At 42.5% G+C, this 16,454-nt stretch overlaps 1 protein-coding gene across 2 annotated transcripts in view; it reads left to right on the top strand.

The window, feature by feature from the left end:
* slc10a2 (solute carrier family 10 member 2) overlaps window positions 1–13,973 on the top strand; it is a 60,665-nt gene extending 46,692 nt beyond the window's left edge. For both annotated transcript variants that reach the window (XM_028799219.2, XM_051926361.1), the window contains exons 5-7: window positions 3,291–3,466; window positions 7,849–8,006; window positions 13,371–13,973. In XM_028799219.2, coding sequence (XP_028655052.1) covers window positions 3,291–3,466; window positions 7,849–8,006; window positions 13,371–13,519 — 483 coding nt within the window. In that variant the 3' untranslated portion in view covers window positions 13,520–13,973. The remainder of the gene's footprint in view (window positions 1–3,290; window positions 3,467–7,848; window positions 8,007–13,370) is intronic.
* Window positions 13,974–16,454: the final 2,481 nt, after the last annotated feature.

Raw genomic sequence — 16,454 nt, 5'->3', positions numbered from 1 at the left:
ATATTTATCGCTCTTGGATGCCATTTTGAACTCCGCTTTGCTGACATTCTGTGGAGTTTTGTGAGGGTGTTGCTAAGCGATTGACCCAGAAGCGTTCAAGTTTCACTTGTCAGTCAAAGGTATAAAGTTCATCCCAAACACTTCCTTTTTATCCGAGTTTGCAGATTGCCCAAAGTATTCTCTGCTTACTTTTGTTTGGTTATTCTTCTGGGGTTTTTTTAGCAGCTGTAGGCCTCCAGAGCCCCACTCCATTGAGGGGGTCTGTTGCTTTATATTATATATCAGTGACTCCTGGTTACACTATGGTTAAGATTAGAGTTTGAGGTAGGGGGAGGAGTTATCTGACTCGAGTCAAGTAAACCATGTGACAAAAACCTGCAATCCAATTGGTTGTCCAGCAGAGCTACTGACTCGCAGAGCAGCGGAGGTCTGCAGCTGGACCCATCTCTTTCATTTGCCCCATTTTTTTGTTCTTGGTCTTTGGTTAGTGGATAGGATTGTCAAAATTAGGACAGACGTTCGTTTTTGCTTTTTACTTGGTTTTTGACGTTTCTTCCCTTAGTCATCTCTATTACACTTTACCCGTGTTCACTTGTACAGTAAACCATAACGGAGAGCTGTACATGACACGTGGCTTATTGGGAGTGTTGTCTTAGACAGAGTGCCCTGTAAAGGTTTAACGATGGATAGAACATCTGAATTTATGAACACACGTTTTGTTTGTTCGTTCGTTATTTGTTCCAAGCTTTTATTTTTCCAGAAGCTCAAACAATATTATAACAAACAACAAGGACAACCTCGGACAGTCACAAGAATTACAAAAAAGTAGAGAAAGCATCTCATTTGGCTAAAGATAAGAGAACAGTCCCAGTGAGGCACTGTATAATTTGCTGGGGGTATAGAGGAGCCCCTTTAACATTTCTTGACACACTTCTGCTGAATAATACATTGACTGAAAGTCCTCAGTTTTGGTGTGTCACAGAGGGGATCCGTAGCATGGTTTATAATGGCACATGGTTTTGGCTTCATTCCACTACAACCTCCAGCAGGTCCAGAGGACTTCCCATAACTGAGCTTTCCTTCCCAATCAGCTTGTTGATTTGCTGGGCCTTACCCGAAGCGACAAGCCCAGCACACCACACAGGCCATCACAGAGTAATAGAAGATGTCAACAGAACCCACACTAATCTCACAATGTGAAATACAGTGATCCCTCGCTATATCACGCTTCGACTTTTGCGGCGTCACTCTATCGCGATTTTTTCTCATACACGCTTACATCACTACGCATGTGCTTTCTGAGAACTTTTATCTAAGCCCCACGATGGCTCCTAAACGTGCTGCTTTTTCTAAGCCTTCTGACAATGAAACTAAGCGCCGAAAGAAGATGCTTAGCATCCAGAAGAAGGTGAAACTCTTGGATATGATCAAAGATGGCAATACCCTACAAAAGCCTCCTCACGCATATGAAAAGACAGCGCCAGCAACTGCCTATCAAGATGTTCTTCAGCCGCGCACCCAGACACCCACTGCCTACTCCTAGTACTCCTTCAGCAGAAGAAGACAACGACGCACCTGCTGAAGATACTGCACCACGCAGATTTGCACAGAGACACAGGAGGTTGTAGAAAAAAAAAGAACTTTATTCAAAGCACTGCAAACAAACATTTGTCTCTTTTCAAAAGTTTAAACGTGCTCCGTGACAAGTCAGAGATGACAGTTCCGCCAGGAGCAGAGAATGTCTGAGAGAGAGAGAAACAAAACAACCAATTCCAAAGCTGAGAGGCGCTGCACAATACTTTTAAGTAAGCGGAGTACCGCGTGAGAGGTTTATCGCGCGTTATAGCGCAAGTAAGAAAGGTAAGGAGCAATGTGAAGGTAGACTGTCAGCTGTTTCAGGGGTTTTCCCAGGGGCGTCTGTGTCCTCTTAGGGTGCGATCAGCGCTCCAGCTTACAACCTGAAGACTCTCCTACTGAGCTTGTGCCTTCATAGGTTAGTGGTTGTGTGTAAGAACTGTGTGTGTGTGTAATTAAATGTACAGTACAATAATAATAATATGATATTTGTAACGTCTAATATGTCTTATTTTCTCTTATTTTGTCTAATATATTGGGTAATACGAGTGTAATGGTGACTAAAGGGTGTTATTTCATGTCTAGAGGGCTCTAATCATGTTAAAAAACGTATTTAGAAGGTCATAAACAGGTTTTCTATACTCTAACTGCGAAAATATTCGATTTCTAAATAAAGAATCCTACTTCGCGAAAATGTATTTATGGCGGTAGAGTCTGGAACGGATTAACCGTGATAAACGAGGGTTCACTGTATTACTAAATTTTAGGCTCATAATACAAAATGCTTTCAATGCAACTTTACAAATTATTGTTGTAATCAGCAAGGAAATCCTAATGTTTCCAACCCAAAGAAAATGTGCCACCACGATTAGGTTATTCTAAAGTTTATTTACTGACTTGTTCGCCATTCCTTTCGCCAGTACTGCCACTTCTTATTGCTATCCATGCCTTCCTTTATTCCAGGGGTTCTTAACCTGAGGTCTGTTGACCCCTAGGGGGTCTGTGGATGGGTTTCAGGGGGTCCGTGAGGGTTAGATAAAAATTATATTCGCCATACAGGCTGTTGATTTAGAGTAGATGATGTAGTAGTAGTAATGGTAGTAGAAAATGTAGTAGTAGTAGATCTGTTTTAATTTGCACAAGAGGATTGTATTTCATAATTATAATGAGGGGCCGTTACTTTTTGCATGAAAAATGTAATTTTTTTTTAGATTGTTTACTTTAATTTATGGAACAATCAAATCTCGATAAATAAAGTACTTTATATTCATTATATGCAAAGTTGTGTTTATGTGACTTTTTCTGGGGAAGGGGGTCCATCACTTTCATCAGATTCTTAAAGGGGTCCGTGACTCAAAAAGGTTAAGAATCACTGGTTTATTCTGCCGAGTGCGTGTGACCAGTAGGTGCGTTCTTGGGGTCATGATCAAGACATTTCGAGACCCGGTGGCTGGCGGCTTATTAATAAAGATTGTGCTATGCATCTAACCGCCTCATGGTGTCCAACTTTCAGTTACTGCTTCTCTGTAGCGGCCTGTCCAGTGCTGGTGGGACCCACCATTTAGTCCAGTAGATGTGGAAGACGAACCTTCTCCCTTAATAGGTTAGGACAGGTGAAGACACATTATGAAGAGCAAACCTGTTCGAGCTCCATTAAAAAAAAACAGGCTGGTTCAGGAATTTGCGCTGACCCGATCTTCTTTTCTTTCCTTCAGACTGGCTCTATTGTGGGGGTGTGCTTGATCGTGATCATCGCCATCGTTGGAGGAGTGCTCTATCAGTCTTCGTGGGTTATCGCTCCATCTTTGTGGATTATCGGCACAATATATCCAGCCATAGGCTTCTCCCTTGGATTTCTGCTAGCGCGCATAGTCGGCCTGCCAAGCTACAGGTAAGTCTTACTTTAGCGCTCACAATCTGGAATCGGACCCACCACCGTCCCCGCCTAGTTTCTGGATTAACCCTTTGTGTCATCTTTGGAAACAGATGTCTCGATGCATGCTCAATAATCCAGGTAAGGAAATCCTAGAAATTTGATTCTGTTCATCTGGACAAAGTTTTTAAGTGAGAGAAATATTTCGAGACTTATCCAAGTCTCTTCCTCAGTCTCAATTGACTGCAGGTTTCCCCAACCTTATAAACAGTACCTTTGCTTAATCACAGAGACTAGCACCATTGACAAAGGGCCAGTTGATCAGTGATATGCAAATTGTCCACTGATTAGTAGACGTGTGAACCATTCATAGAGGGTTGAGGAATGGCTGCAATCACAGCATTGTAAGATGGCGACAGATGTACCCTTAGGCCCCCTCCTCTGTTCAGAGATGGTCGTTCCTTTTTCACGTAAATGGCCTCCTTGATTCCTCTCTCAAACCAGCGCTCCTCCCTGTCCAGGAGGTGCACCTCTTCATCTTTAAAGGAGCGACCACTATCCTGTAGATGTAAATAGACTGCGGAGTCCTGGCCTGACGAGGAAGCTCTTCTGTGTTGTGACATGCGCTTAGCCAGTGGCTGCTTGGTTTCCCCGATGTACAATTCACGGCACTCCTCCTGGCACTTAACTGCGTAAACTATGTTACTCTGTTTGTGCCGTGGGACCCGATCCTTGGGATGGACCAATCTTTGGCGTAGCGTGTTTTGGGGTTTGAAAGCCACTGAGACCCGGTGTTTCGAGAAAATGCTCCTCAGCTGTTCCGATACTCCTGACACATATGGAATCACTAAGGGTTTTCGCTTAGGCAGTGGATGTCCTTCCTCTGTCATGAATCGCTTGGAGCGTTCTTTAGGTGTCCTCCCTGCTTTGACAAAGGACCAGCTGGGATATCCACATTTACTCAGGGCCTTTTTAACGTGGTGTTCTTCTGCTTCCCTGGCCTCTGAGTCTGTGGGAATGGTGTTAGCTCTGTGTTGTAGAGTCCTAATGACACCTAGTTTGTGCTCTAGTGGATGGTGAGAGTCAAACCTTAGATACTGGTCCGTATGTGTGGGTTTACGGTACACATCCACTTTCAAATGTCCCCCGTTGACGATGGAAATTTCACAGTCTAAGAAGGCTAGCTTGTTATTTTCCATATCCTCTCTGGTGAACTTGATGTGTTTGTCCACCCCGTTGATGTGGTCTGTGAACTGTGGTACCTCCTGAGATCTGATTTTCACCCAGGTGTCATCCACATATCTGAACCAATGGCTTGGTGGTGTTCAGAGGAGGGGGCCTAAGGGTACATCTGTCACCATCTTACAATGCTGTGATTGCAGCCATTCCTCAACCATCTATGAATGGTTCACACGTCTACTAATCAGTGGACAATTTGCATATCACTGATCAACTGGCCCTTTGTCAATGGTGCTAGTCTCTGTGATTAAGCAAAGGTACTGTTTATAAGGTTGGGGAAACCTGCAGTCAATTGAGACTGAGGAAGAGACTTGGATAAGTCTCGAAATATTTCTCCCACTTGAAAACTTTGTCCAGATGAACAGAATCAAATTTCTAGGATTTGGAGACAGACTTTAAAGTGTTTAAGAGCGCCAGTCCCCCCACTAATCAGTGTCCAGCTTCTCCATTAGACGCAGTTCTTTAATCACAGGTACAAGTGGCAAAGCTTAGCACACACAGCAGAATAAAAAATCTGTTTTAGTATTGCAGACCGTCAAAGAATCACGAGTGGATTCTCCTGTATGAACTCAATTTCCCATTTGAATTTTCCTGCTGTTAGTCAACTGTGGTCCCATGGCAGTGATGGTAGCATTCCTGAAAGTGATTGCACTCAGCAATTGCAGGTTAAGGGCTCAACAGAGCAGAGTCCCTATTGGCATTTATGGGATTCAAACTGGCAACCTTCCGATTGCCAGTGCAGATCCCTAGCCTCAGATCCACCAAACATGCAACACATCAGCACTCCCCAGCACCGTAATCAGCGCAGAGAAGTACCAGACCTTGAAAACTGATGTCTTCTTACAGAAGATGTTTGTCATTAGCAGACTTATATGATACACACTGTGCCTATAAGAAATATTCCCCCTCGTTGTGACCCGACAAATGCGCAATGGACAAATGCGCACCCGACAAAACCGCGAACTGATTTTCGACAAATGCGCGCTGACAAAATCGCTCCGACAAAATCGCAAAAATCAAAATCTCTGTATCAATAAGCTGTGGAAAGCCTATTGACTGTGCTGACCCACTACTATGTAGCCAGGTATCATGTAATATATAGCAAAATGTTTTATTTCTCATATCTCATAACATTAACATCTAAATGAAGTTTTACAAACCATATTTAAGTAGAACTTTTTATGCTTTTATACTACTAATTATCGCGAATTTGTCGGCGCGTTTTTGTTGCCGAGATTTTGACGTCGCGATTTTATCAGCGCGCATTTGTCTATCATGCATTTGTCGGTGAACCCCCCCCTCGTGGACTTCCCATTTTTATTGAATCACAGTGGACTTAATTCATTTTGGTTCTTTACGCAAAGAGTTGTGGGAGTCAGGAACAAACTACCGAGCCATGGAGTTGAACCAGAAACCTGGTCGACCCTTAAGAAGCATCTGAATGAGATTTGGGGAGCTAAACAAACGAGGGACCGGCGGACTGAATGGCCTTCTCTCGTTTGTTAGATTTCCCCAATTTTTAATGATGGATTTTAAAGTTTTTCTTTCATTTATACTTTGTAAAAACAAAGTAAGGAGAGAAGTGAGAGACGTGAGAGAAACTCCGTATAACTGTTGTCTCAAAAAGAGAAATGAAAGGAGCGTTAACGTGATACGTTTCATCTTTTCAGACGGGTGTTTGTATACGACTGCCAAAAGATGGCGGTTCTTCCGGTTAAGAGGCGGACATCGGAAATGAAGTCAGTGGTGGAAAAGCAGTAAATCGTCCGGTCTGCAGAGGGAGTGAAAGGGAAGGCGTTATTGTAGAGTGGCAACCGTGGAGCGGCAGGGAATTACCGTCACCTAAACTGTCCCCTATAGGTGGGCGCGTGTGTGACATTATTCACATTTTTTTCAAAATCTGTTGGGAGGCTGTTTGACGATAATGGCTGACTTACTGACTGTATGCACAGTAGAATTAGAAAGCACTCGGACCCCTTCCCATTGTTCCTCTTTTTGTTCGGTTGTAGCCTTGTGCTAAAATCATTTAAATTTATTTTTTCTCCTCATACAACGACACACAATACAAAAGCTTGTTATAGAACACTTGTTTCATTATACCTTTGCGAAAATGTTTTATATTCCAGTAACCACTTGAATGAGACCAATTCCGTCTCTGCCTCTCGCACAAACACACACACACACACGTATACATATAAATGTCACTATTTAAAAATACTATGTCATTTGAACATTGGACAAGAGTATTCTTGAATAAAGGCGCACTTGTTTTGGTAGATCTTTTCTGAAAGTGTTTGATATTTAAACTTCAGTCTTCACGCATTATACATTTCACATCAACATTTTATTAACTTTTACTATAACATGAAAAAAAGTTTCAGTTTTAGCCATGGGTTCAACATTTCTTGCCTCACATTTCCTGTCATCCGACATTTATGCATATCGTTGTAGACACGGAACACGCATGCCATGTATGTATTCCCTATAACAATATATTATTTACCCTGCACAACTCCAGACACCTCACACCATGATAAACACACTTGAGCTGTGAGAACTTCAGCTGTGTCGGTGGGAGATGGGATACAGTAGCAGGCTGCCTGCTGCTTGTGCTGATCGACACATTTGCAAAACAAAATACGCTAATGGAGAGGTGTGAAGGAATTTAAGTATCTATCTATCTATCTATCTATCTAAGTGGCCCGGCATTACAAGTTTTTTCGTCGGCTTCAGGGATTCTAGTGTTAATGAGGTCCAGTCAATTGAACTGACCACAGGTGGACTCCAAACAAGGTGTAGAAACAACTCGGCAATGATCAACTGAATGGGGCGATCCTGAGCCAAATTTCAAGGGTCTAAATACTTGAGTCAGTGGGATATTTCAATGTTTTATTTCTAATTAATCTGCAAAAAAAAACTCCTAACATCCTCTGGAGTATTGAATGTTGCTTGATAAGCAAAAATAGAGAAAAAACAATTTAAATGATGATAGCACAAAATAAATGTGAAAATGTGAAGGGCTCTGAGGAAACTGTACATTGAGATCATTTGTTCCCAACCACAGAAAATCATTGCTAAGAAATAGTTGGGACAATACCTCTCACCAGTCAGGGAAACCATCAAAGCCCAGAAGCTGATTTCACGGTGCCTTTCCTTTTCAGGGCTCGTACGGTAGCATTGGAGACAGGTTTCCAGAATTCCCAGTTATGCAGCACCATTGTCCAGCTGTCATTTAGCCTGGAGGAGCTGGAGATGATGTTCAGCTTCCCACTCATCTACAGCATCTTCCAGATATTCTTTGCTGGTGTGGCAGTTGGAGGTAAGCAAGTTTAACTTTTGCCTTTTTTTTTTAAATACTGACATTGTCTGGGTCTAACAACTGGTATAACCTGTAGGCATGTAAAACTAATTTAAAAAAATTAACAAGCAGAAAATGAGCTACCAGGCTGCCAAGGTTTTGAAGCAAAAGTGAGTCTGATAAAACCAGAAACATGGTATTAAAAGTCACTGAGATACTCGGTCACTAAACAGAAGGAAGCCTAATGGGTCAGACGGCAAGCGTTCCCTTGATTCTTTTGTCCCTCCATGAAACACAACGACTAAATGACAACAGACCAGTATTAACAGAAATAATCATAATAATAAATGAGACAACTTAAAAGAAAAGAATGAAGAGGATATAGAATACGCCAGGGAATTCATCCAGGTTAAAAACATAACACAGTGAGCCTCACTAAACAGCATATGATATTAAATGTCTCAGAGATACTCAGCCAGTAGACAGAAGAAAGCCTAAAGGATAAACTGCAAGCGCTTGTCTCTGTGTGAACAGATGGGAGTGCCTGACTGCAGTAAACTAGACCTGAAAGAGGCGATACACTGTCACACATCCCTCTGGGGACAAATGACGTTCTATCTGTCTATGGCAGCGTTTCTCAACTTTTAAGTATTTGCGACCCGAGTTTTCATAACAGTTTTAAATCACACCCCCCTAAGGTTTTTTTTGAAAGGAGCCCACTAATACCAATTTGTTCTTTTTTAATTAATGATATATCATAGATGCATATTTTATTATACCTACTTAACTTTTATCGACATTTATCTAACTCTATATTTATTTTTCTAGTATCAGAATGTAGTTTAAGTTAATTTGTTTTGGATTCTTGTTTTCTTTTTTTCACATCTTCGCGCCCCCTTTTTGTTACTTCAAGCTCCCCTAGGGGGGCCCACCCCACAGATTGAGAACCACTGGACTATGGTGTATAAAGTGCCTCTCCTATCTATCTATCTATCTATCTATCTATCTATCTATCTATCTATCTATCTATCTATCTATCTATCTATCATATAGTGCCTTTCATTTCTATCTATCATATAGTGCCTTTCATTTCTTTCTATCTATCTATCTATCTATCTATCTATCTATCTATCTATCTATCTATCTATCACATAGTGCCTTTCATTTCTTTGTATCTATCTATCTATCATATAGTGCCTTTCATTTCTTTGTATCTATCTATCTGTCTATCATATAGTGCCTTTCATTTCTTTCCATCTATCTATCATATAGTGCCTTTCATTTCTATCTATCTATCATATAGTACCTTTCCTTTCTTTCCATCTATCTATCTATTATATAGTGCCTTTCATTTCTATCTATCATATAGTGCCTTTCATTTCTATCTATCTATCAATCATATAGTGCCTTTCATTTCTTTGTATCTATCTATCTATCTATCTATCTATCTATCTATCTATCTATCTATCTATCATATAGTGCCTTTCATTTCTTTGTATCTATCTATCATATAGTGCCTTTCATTTCTTTGTATCTATCTGTCTATCATATAGTGCCTTTCATTTCTATCTATCTATCATATAGTACCTTTCCTTTCTTTCCATCTATCTATCTATCATATAGTGCCTTTCATTTCTATCTATCTATCTATCTATCTATCTATCTATCTATCTATCTATCTATCTAGCTGCAGACCTCCAGAGCTCCACACCATTGAGGAGTTTGTCGCTTTATATTATACGTCAGTGATAACACCTTTTTACACTGTAGTTGAGATTAGGGTTGGGGAGGAGTTATCTGACTCATGTCAAGTAAACCACATGACAAAAACCTGCAATGTGATTTGCTGTCCATCAGAGCCAGGGCTGTAGAGTCGGTAGATAAATCCTTCGACTCCAACTCCTTAGTTCCCGACTCCTCGACTCCGACTCCACAGCCCTTATCAAAGAGACTGAATCACGGAGCTGTGGTCGTCGCCCTATAACACCACAAAACAGAAAATGGGAAAAATTAAAATAAACTTTAACCAGAATACACAAAATCCTGTAGGAAAAGTGAGCTTTAAAACTAGGAAGGAGAAAAAAAAATGTGCAAAATGCGCAAGGCACAAAATGGTGCGGCAAAGTTTCCGTCTGGCTATTGAAATGATGATGATAATAAATAATTAATTGATTAATGGGTCCAGCTGCAGACCGCTACAGCTCTGTGATTCAGTCGCTCCATTGGACAGCCAATTGGATTGCAGGCTTCTGTCACATGATTTGCTTGACTTGAGTCAGATAACGCCCCCCCCCCCCCAACCCTAAACTTAACCGTATTCTAACCAAGTGTTAACGTGTCTAACGTGTAATATAAATTGACTACCTCCACAATGGAGTGGATGCTCTGGAGGTCCGCCACTGGAGTCTATTCTTTCCAACACAACTTTGGGAAGTCTTTCTCCTCCCAATCCACTCTTCTCTTGACCGCAGACTTCTCATCTCAGCCACTTCACACTCGGTTGACAATCACAGTCAGTTGAGGCCAAGAGGACATCATCATCTACAAGAAGCAACGATAGTACGCCTGGCCTCCCCAACTTTGTCACCCACCTTGATCTTCTTCTTCTTTTTGGCTGCTCCCGTTAGGGTTTGCCACAGCGGATCATCTTCTTCCATATCTTCCTGTCCTCGTCATCTTGTTCTGTCACCCCCATCACCTGCATGTCCTCTCTCACCACATCCGTAAACCTTCTCTTAGGCCTTCCTCTGTTCCTCTATCCTTAGCACCCTTCTCCCCATATACCCAGCATCTCTCCTCTGCACATGTCCAAACCAACGCAATCTCGATATCCTGTCCATTAAAACCACAAGCAAGACACAAGCTTGACAAAGTCCAACACACACACACACACACACACACACACACACACACACACACACACACACAGCAAACAAATTCGACTTGACGCCAAGCGTTCAGAGACACGGCACTCGCCGTGTTTGAATATCACGCAAGGGTGGTCCTGATACCCCATAACCCTGCAGCTCTCCTGTCTGTAAATAACACTTTTTAATTAAAATCTGTGTTGAACCTTGCACCTTGCACAACATACAGTGCATCCGGAAAGTATTCACAGCACATCATCACTTTTTCCACATTTTGTTATGTTACAGCCTTATTCCAAAATGGATTAAATTCATTTTTTTCCTCAGAATTCTACACACAACACCCCATAATGATAACGTGAAAAAAGTTTACTTGAGGTTTTTGCAAATTTATTAAAAATAAAAAAAATTGAGAAAGCACATGTACATAAGTCCTGCGGTGGGTTGGCACCCTGCCCAGGATTGGTTCCTGCCTTGTGCCCTGTGTTGGCTGGGATTGGCTCCAGCAGACCCCCGTGACCCTGTGTTCGGATTCAGCGGGTTGGAAAATGGATGGATGGACATGTCCATAAGTATTCACAGCCTTTGCCATGAAGCTCAGAATTGAGCTCAGGTCCATCCTGTTTCCCCTGATCATCCTTGAGATGTTTCTGCAGCTTCATTGGAGTCCACCTGTGGTAAATTCAGTTGACTGGACATGATTTGCAAAGGCACACACCTGTCTATAGAAGGTCCCACAGTTGACAGTTCATGTCAGAGCACAAACCAAGCATGAAGTCAAAGGAATTGTCTGTAGACCTCCGAGACAGGATTGTCACGAGGCACAAATCTGGGGAAGGTTACAGAAACATTTCTGCTGCTTTGAAGGTCCCAATGAGCACAGTGGCCTCCATCATCTGTAAGTGGAAGAAGTTCGAAACCACCAGGACTCTTCCTAGAGCTGGCCGGCCATCTAAACTGAGTGATTAGGGGAGAAGGGCCTTAGTCAGGGAGGTGACCAAGAACCTGATGGTCCTCTGTGGAGAGAGGAGAACCTTCCAGAAGGACAACCATCTCTGCAGCAATCCACCAATCAGGCCTGTATGGTAGAGTGGCCAGACGGAAGCCACTCCTTAGTAAAAGGAACATGGCAGCCCGCCTGGAGTTTGCCAAAAGGCACCTGAAGGACTCTCAGACCATGAGAAAGAAAATTCTCTGGTCTGATGAGACAAAGATTGAGCTCTTTGGTGTGAATGCCAGGCGTCACGTTTGGAGGAAACCTGGCACCGCTCATCACCATGCCAATACCATCCCTACAGTGAAGCATGGTGGTGGCAGCATCATGCTGTTGGGATGTTTTTCAGCGGCAGGAACTGGGAGACTAGTCAGGATAAAGGGAAAGATGACCGCAGCAATGTACAGAGACATCCTGGATGAAAACCTGCTCCAGAGCGCTCTTGACCTCAGACTGGGGCGACTGTTCATCTTTCAGTAGGACAACAACCCTAAGCACACAGCCAGGATATCAAAGGAGTGGCTACAGGACAACTCTGTGAATGTCCTTGAGTGGCCCAGCCAGAGCCCAGACTTGAATCTGATTGAACATCTGTGGAGAGATCTTAAAATGGCTGTGCACCGACGCTTCCCATCCAACCTGATGGAGCCTGAGAGGTGCTGCAAAGAGGAATGGGCCAAACTGGCCAAGGATAGGTGTGCCAAGCTTGTGGCATCATATTCAACAAGACTTGAGGCTGGAATTGCTGCCAAAGGGGCATCGACAAAGTATTGAGCAAAGGCTGTGAATACTTATGGACATGGGATTTCTCAGTTTTTTTATTTTTAATAAATTTGCAAAAATCTCAAGTAAACTTTTTTCACGTTGTCATTATGGGGTGTTGTGTGTAGAATTCTGAGGAAAAAAATGAATTTAATCCATTGTGGAATAAGGCTGTAACATAACAAAATGTGGAAAAAGTGATGAAGCGCTGGGAATACTTTCTGGATGGACTGTAGATCTGAGGGACACAGCTGAGGTCGTATGCTTTCTGCAAATCTACAAAGTGAGCTGTCAAAGCCCCCTCAAGTAGTTGCAGGGGTAGAAGAGCTGCTCCTCTGTTCCTCAGCCAGGACAGAATCCACCGATGTTCCGCCATATCTTTGGGTCCACGATCAGATGGATTCGGCCCTCCAGCACCCTTACCTTTCCTTAAAAGCTGTAGAGTGGGAGCCCTCCAGTCTTTCGTTTCACTTGACCGTATTCTTATAAAGTTTCATTCTGTCGACTAACCTGACACTCTCTTCTTTTTGCTTTCCGTCGGTCCCACATATCAGATGAGCAGTAAGCACTTCACGGCTCAATTACATTTTACAGCCTTAGATAAAAGTGAAAAAGCCCACGGCAATAACACACCTTTGATAAGAACCGACCAAGAGCTACTAGTCAAGGCTGTGCAGAGGCCCCGTGTTCATTATTAACGTGCAGATGACTTTCGCTGGCCGGCTGCCTCTTTAATCCCACCGTCCCTTTTTTTCCTTGCAGGTTATCAGCTTTACAAGAGAAAGTGTGCTAAAGTACAAGACTGCGAGAAGGAGCTGCCTCGGGTTGCGTTGGGGTCAAAGGCCGGCGAGTGCAACGATGGCTTCGTCATGGATGGCACTTTGATGAGCATCAAGAACACCGCGCTCTGAAACAGCGGAAGAAGTGCGGTTGTGACACAGGAGGGCATCGGGAGAAGGGGAGCTCAAAAGGCAGACTTCCCGCCGGACCCCAAACCCAAATGTTTTTGTTTTTCTTCTCCAGTGTCACCAAATGCCATCGGTAAGGGTGGTGAAGGTGGCGTGAAATTCTTAAGAAGGTCAGAAAGCCGGATGTGGTGGGCCACACACGTGGGCTTTACGAGGGGGAGAGAGAGATAACCACTCCAAGAAAATCGCACTACGAAGGACAAATCTTAACAGAATATTTATTTAAGACTCGTAATGTACGTAGTTTGTGTCAAAAGCAGAGATGTTGGACCTGTAGGTACCATGAAGCATTTATCCACCTTGTATTGTAAATTATTATATATTATTTTTATTATTAATATTATTGCGTCTTGTACAAAATATAAAATAAACCAATCCAACAAGTCATTTCAAACACGATCTTCTGGTTTCTTGAATGAAGTCGTTTGTAAGATACGGGGCCAAGATAAGGCATCGTCATGGCAGACGAGCCACACGATGTGGAAAGCCAGGCGGAGATGGCGCAAAGGTGTGCCTGTGACACCCTCGGTAAGACCCCAGTTGTACAATTCACGACTTGGGGTGTCAGTAGATGAGAACGAGCAAGCAAGGGACGGAGTAAGAGAGACTGAGACTACAACAAAACTATTCCAAATCAGGAATCTCTTTTGTTCCAGCAGCGTCCATACTATGTCTCCATTATAAAAAAAAACATCTTGGTGGAAGGGAGACCAGGGAGACGAGACGCGATCTTCTCAGAAGACACAAGACCAGCGAGATGAAAGAGATTTGTCACGGAGGGGACCTTAAACATGAGACTTGGTGCCAGAAGACTGCAATTTGATGTCACGCGAGACAACGTTTAAAACAAGTTTGGAACAACCGACCCCTTACACAGCCAGCAGCTACACTACCAAGACCTGTGGCCTGGATAAATTACTGAGATGAATCTTATATATCAAGCCGTACCTCTAACATATTTTCCCCTCAAACACACAAAAGCAGGTTTGTCAAATAAGTGAATAAATATATTAAATGGAACAAAACATCTAAACACTGCAGCACATTCACCACGTAGCAAATGTACAGTTAGGTCCATAAATATTTGGACAGAGAGCACTTTTTTCTAATTTTGGTTCTGTACATCACCACAATGAATTTTAAATGAAACAACTCCGATGCAGTTGAAGTGCAGACTTTCAGCTTTAATTCAGTGGGGTGAACAAAACGATTGCATAAAAATGTGAGGCCACTAAAGCATTTTTTGAACACAATCCCTTCATTTCGGGGGCTCAAAAGTAATTGGACAATTGACTCTTTGGCTATTTCATGGGCAGGTGTTGGCAAGTCCGTCGTTATGTCCTTATCAATTAAGCAGATAAAAGACCTGGAGTTGATTTGAGGTGTGGTGCTTGCATGTGGAAGATTTTGCTGTGAACAGACAACATGCGGTCAAAGGAGCTCTCCATGCAGGTGACAGAAGCCATCCTTAAGGTGCGAAAACAGAAAAAACCCATCTGAGAAATTGCTACAATATTACGAGTGGCAAAATCTACAGTTTGGTCCATCCTGAGAAAGAAAGCAAGCACTGGTGAACTCAGCAACGCAAAAAGACCAGGACGTCCACAGAAGACAACAGTGGTGGATGATCGCAGAATCATTTCCATGGTGAAGAGAAACCCCTTCACAACAGCCAACCAAGTGAACAACACTCTCCAGGGGGTAGGCGGGCGTCTCGATATCCAAGTCTACAATAAAGAGAAGACTGCATGAAAGTAAATCCAGAGGGTGCACTGCAAGGTGCAAGCCACTCATAAGCCTCAAGAATAGAAAGGCTAGATTGGACTTTGCTAAAGAACATCTAAAAAAGCCAGCACAGTTCTGGAAAAACATTCTTTGGACAGATGAAACCAAGATCAACCTCTACCAGAATGATGGCAAGAAAAAAGTATGGAGAAGGCATGGAACAGCTCATTATCCAAAGCATAGCACATCATCTGTACAACACGGTGGAGGGAGGCAGTGTGATGGCTTGACTGTGATGGCTGCCAGTGGCACTGGGACACTCGTGTTTATTGATGAGGTGACACAGGACAGAAGCAGCCGAATGAATTCTGAGGTGTTCAGAGACATACTGTCTGCTCAAATCCAGCTAAATACAGCAGTCAAATTGATTCATGATCCAGATGGACAATGACCCAAAACATACAGCCAAAGCAACCCAGGAGTAAAGCAAAGAAGTGGAAAATTCTTGAATGGCCAAGTCAGTCACCTGATCTTAACCCAACTGAGCAGGCATTTCACTTGTTGAAGACTAAACTTCAGACAGAAAGGCCCACAAACAAACAGCAACTGAAAGTCGCTGCAGTAAAGGCCTGGCAGAGCATTAAAAAGGAGGAAACCCAACATCTGGTGATGTCCAGGAGTTCAAGACTTCAGGCTGTCATTGCCAGCAAAGGGTTTTCAACCAAGTATTAGAAATGAACATTTGATTTCCAGTTATTTAATTTGTCTAATTACTTTTGAGCCCCTGAAATGAAGGGATTGTGTTCAAAAAATGCTTTAGTTGCCTCACATTTTTATGCAATCGTTTTGTTCACCCCACTGAATTAAAGCTGAAAGTCTGCACTTCAACTGCATCGGAGTTGTTTCATTTAAAATTCATTGTGGTAATGTACAGAACCAAAATGAGAAAAAAGTTGTCTCTGTCTAAATATTTATGGACCTAACTGTAGATAGATACATTTTTAGTAATCAACTTTAAAGTTGGTTACACATTATTTTATGGGAATCCAACTGACAGGGAGATGATAGGAGTCAAGTGTCACAATCCTGAAGTGCTAATAGATAGATAGATAGATAGATATGAAAGGCACTATATAATAAATAGATAAGATAT

This window comes from Erpetoichthys calabaricus, chromosome 4, assembly GCF_900747795.2.
Source record: "Erpetoichthys calabaricus chromosome 4, fErpCal1.3, whole genome shotgun sequence".
NCBI lineage: Eukaryota > Metazoa > Chordata > Cladistia > Polypteriformes > Polypteridae > Erpetoichthys > Erpetoichthys calabaricus.
This window is presented reverse-complemented; position numbering and strand designations above follow the sequence as displayed.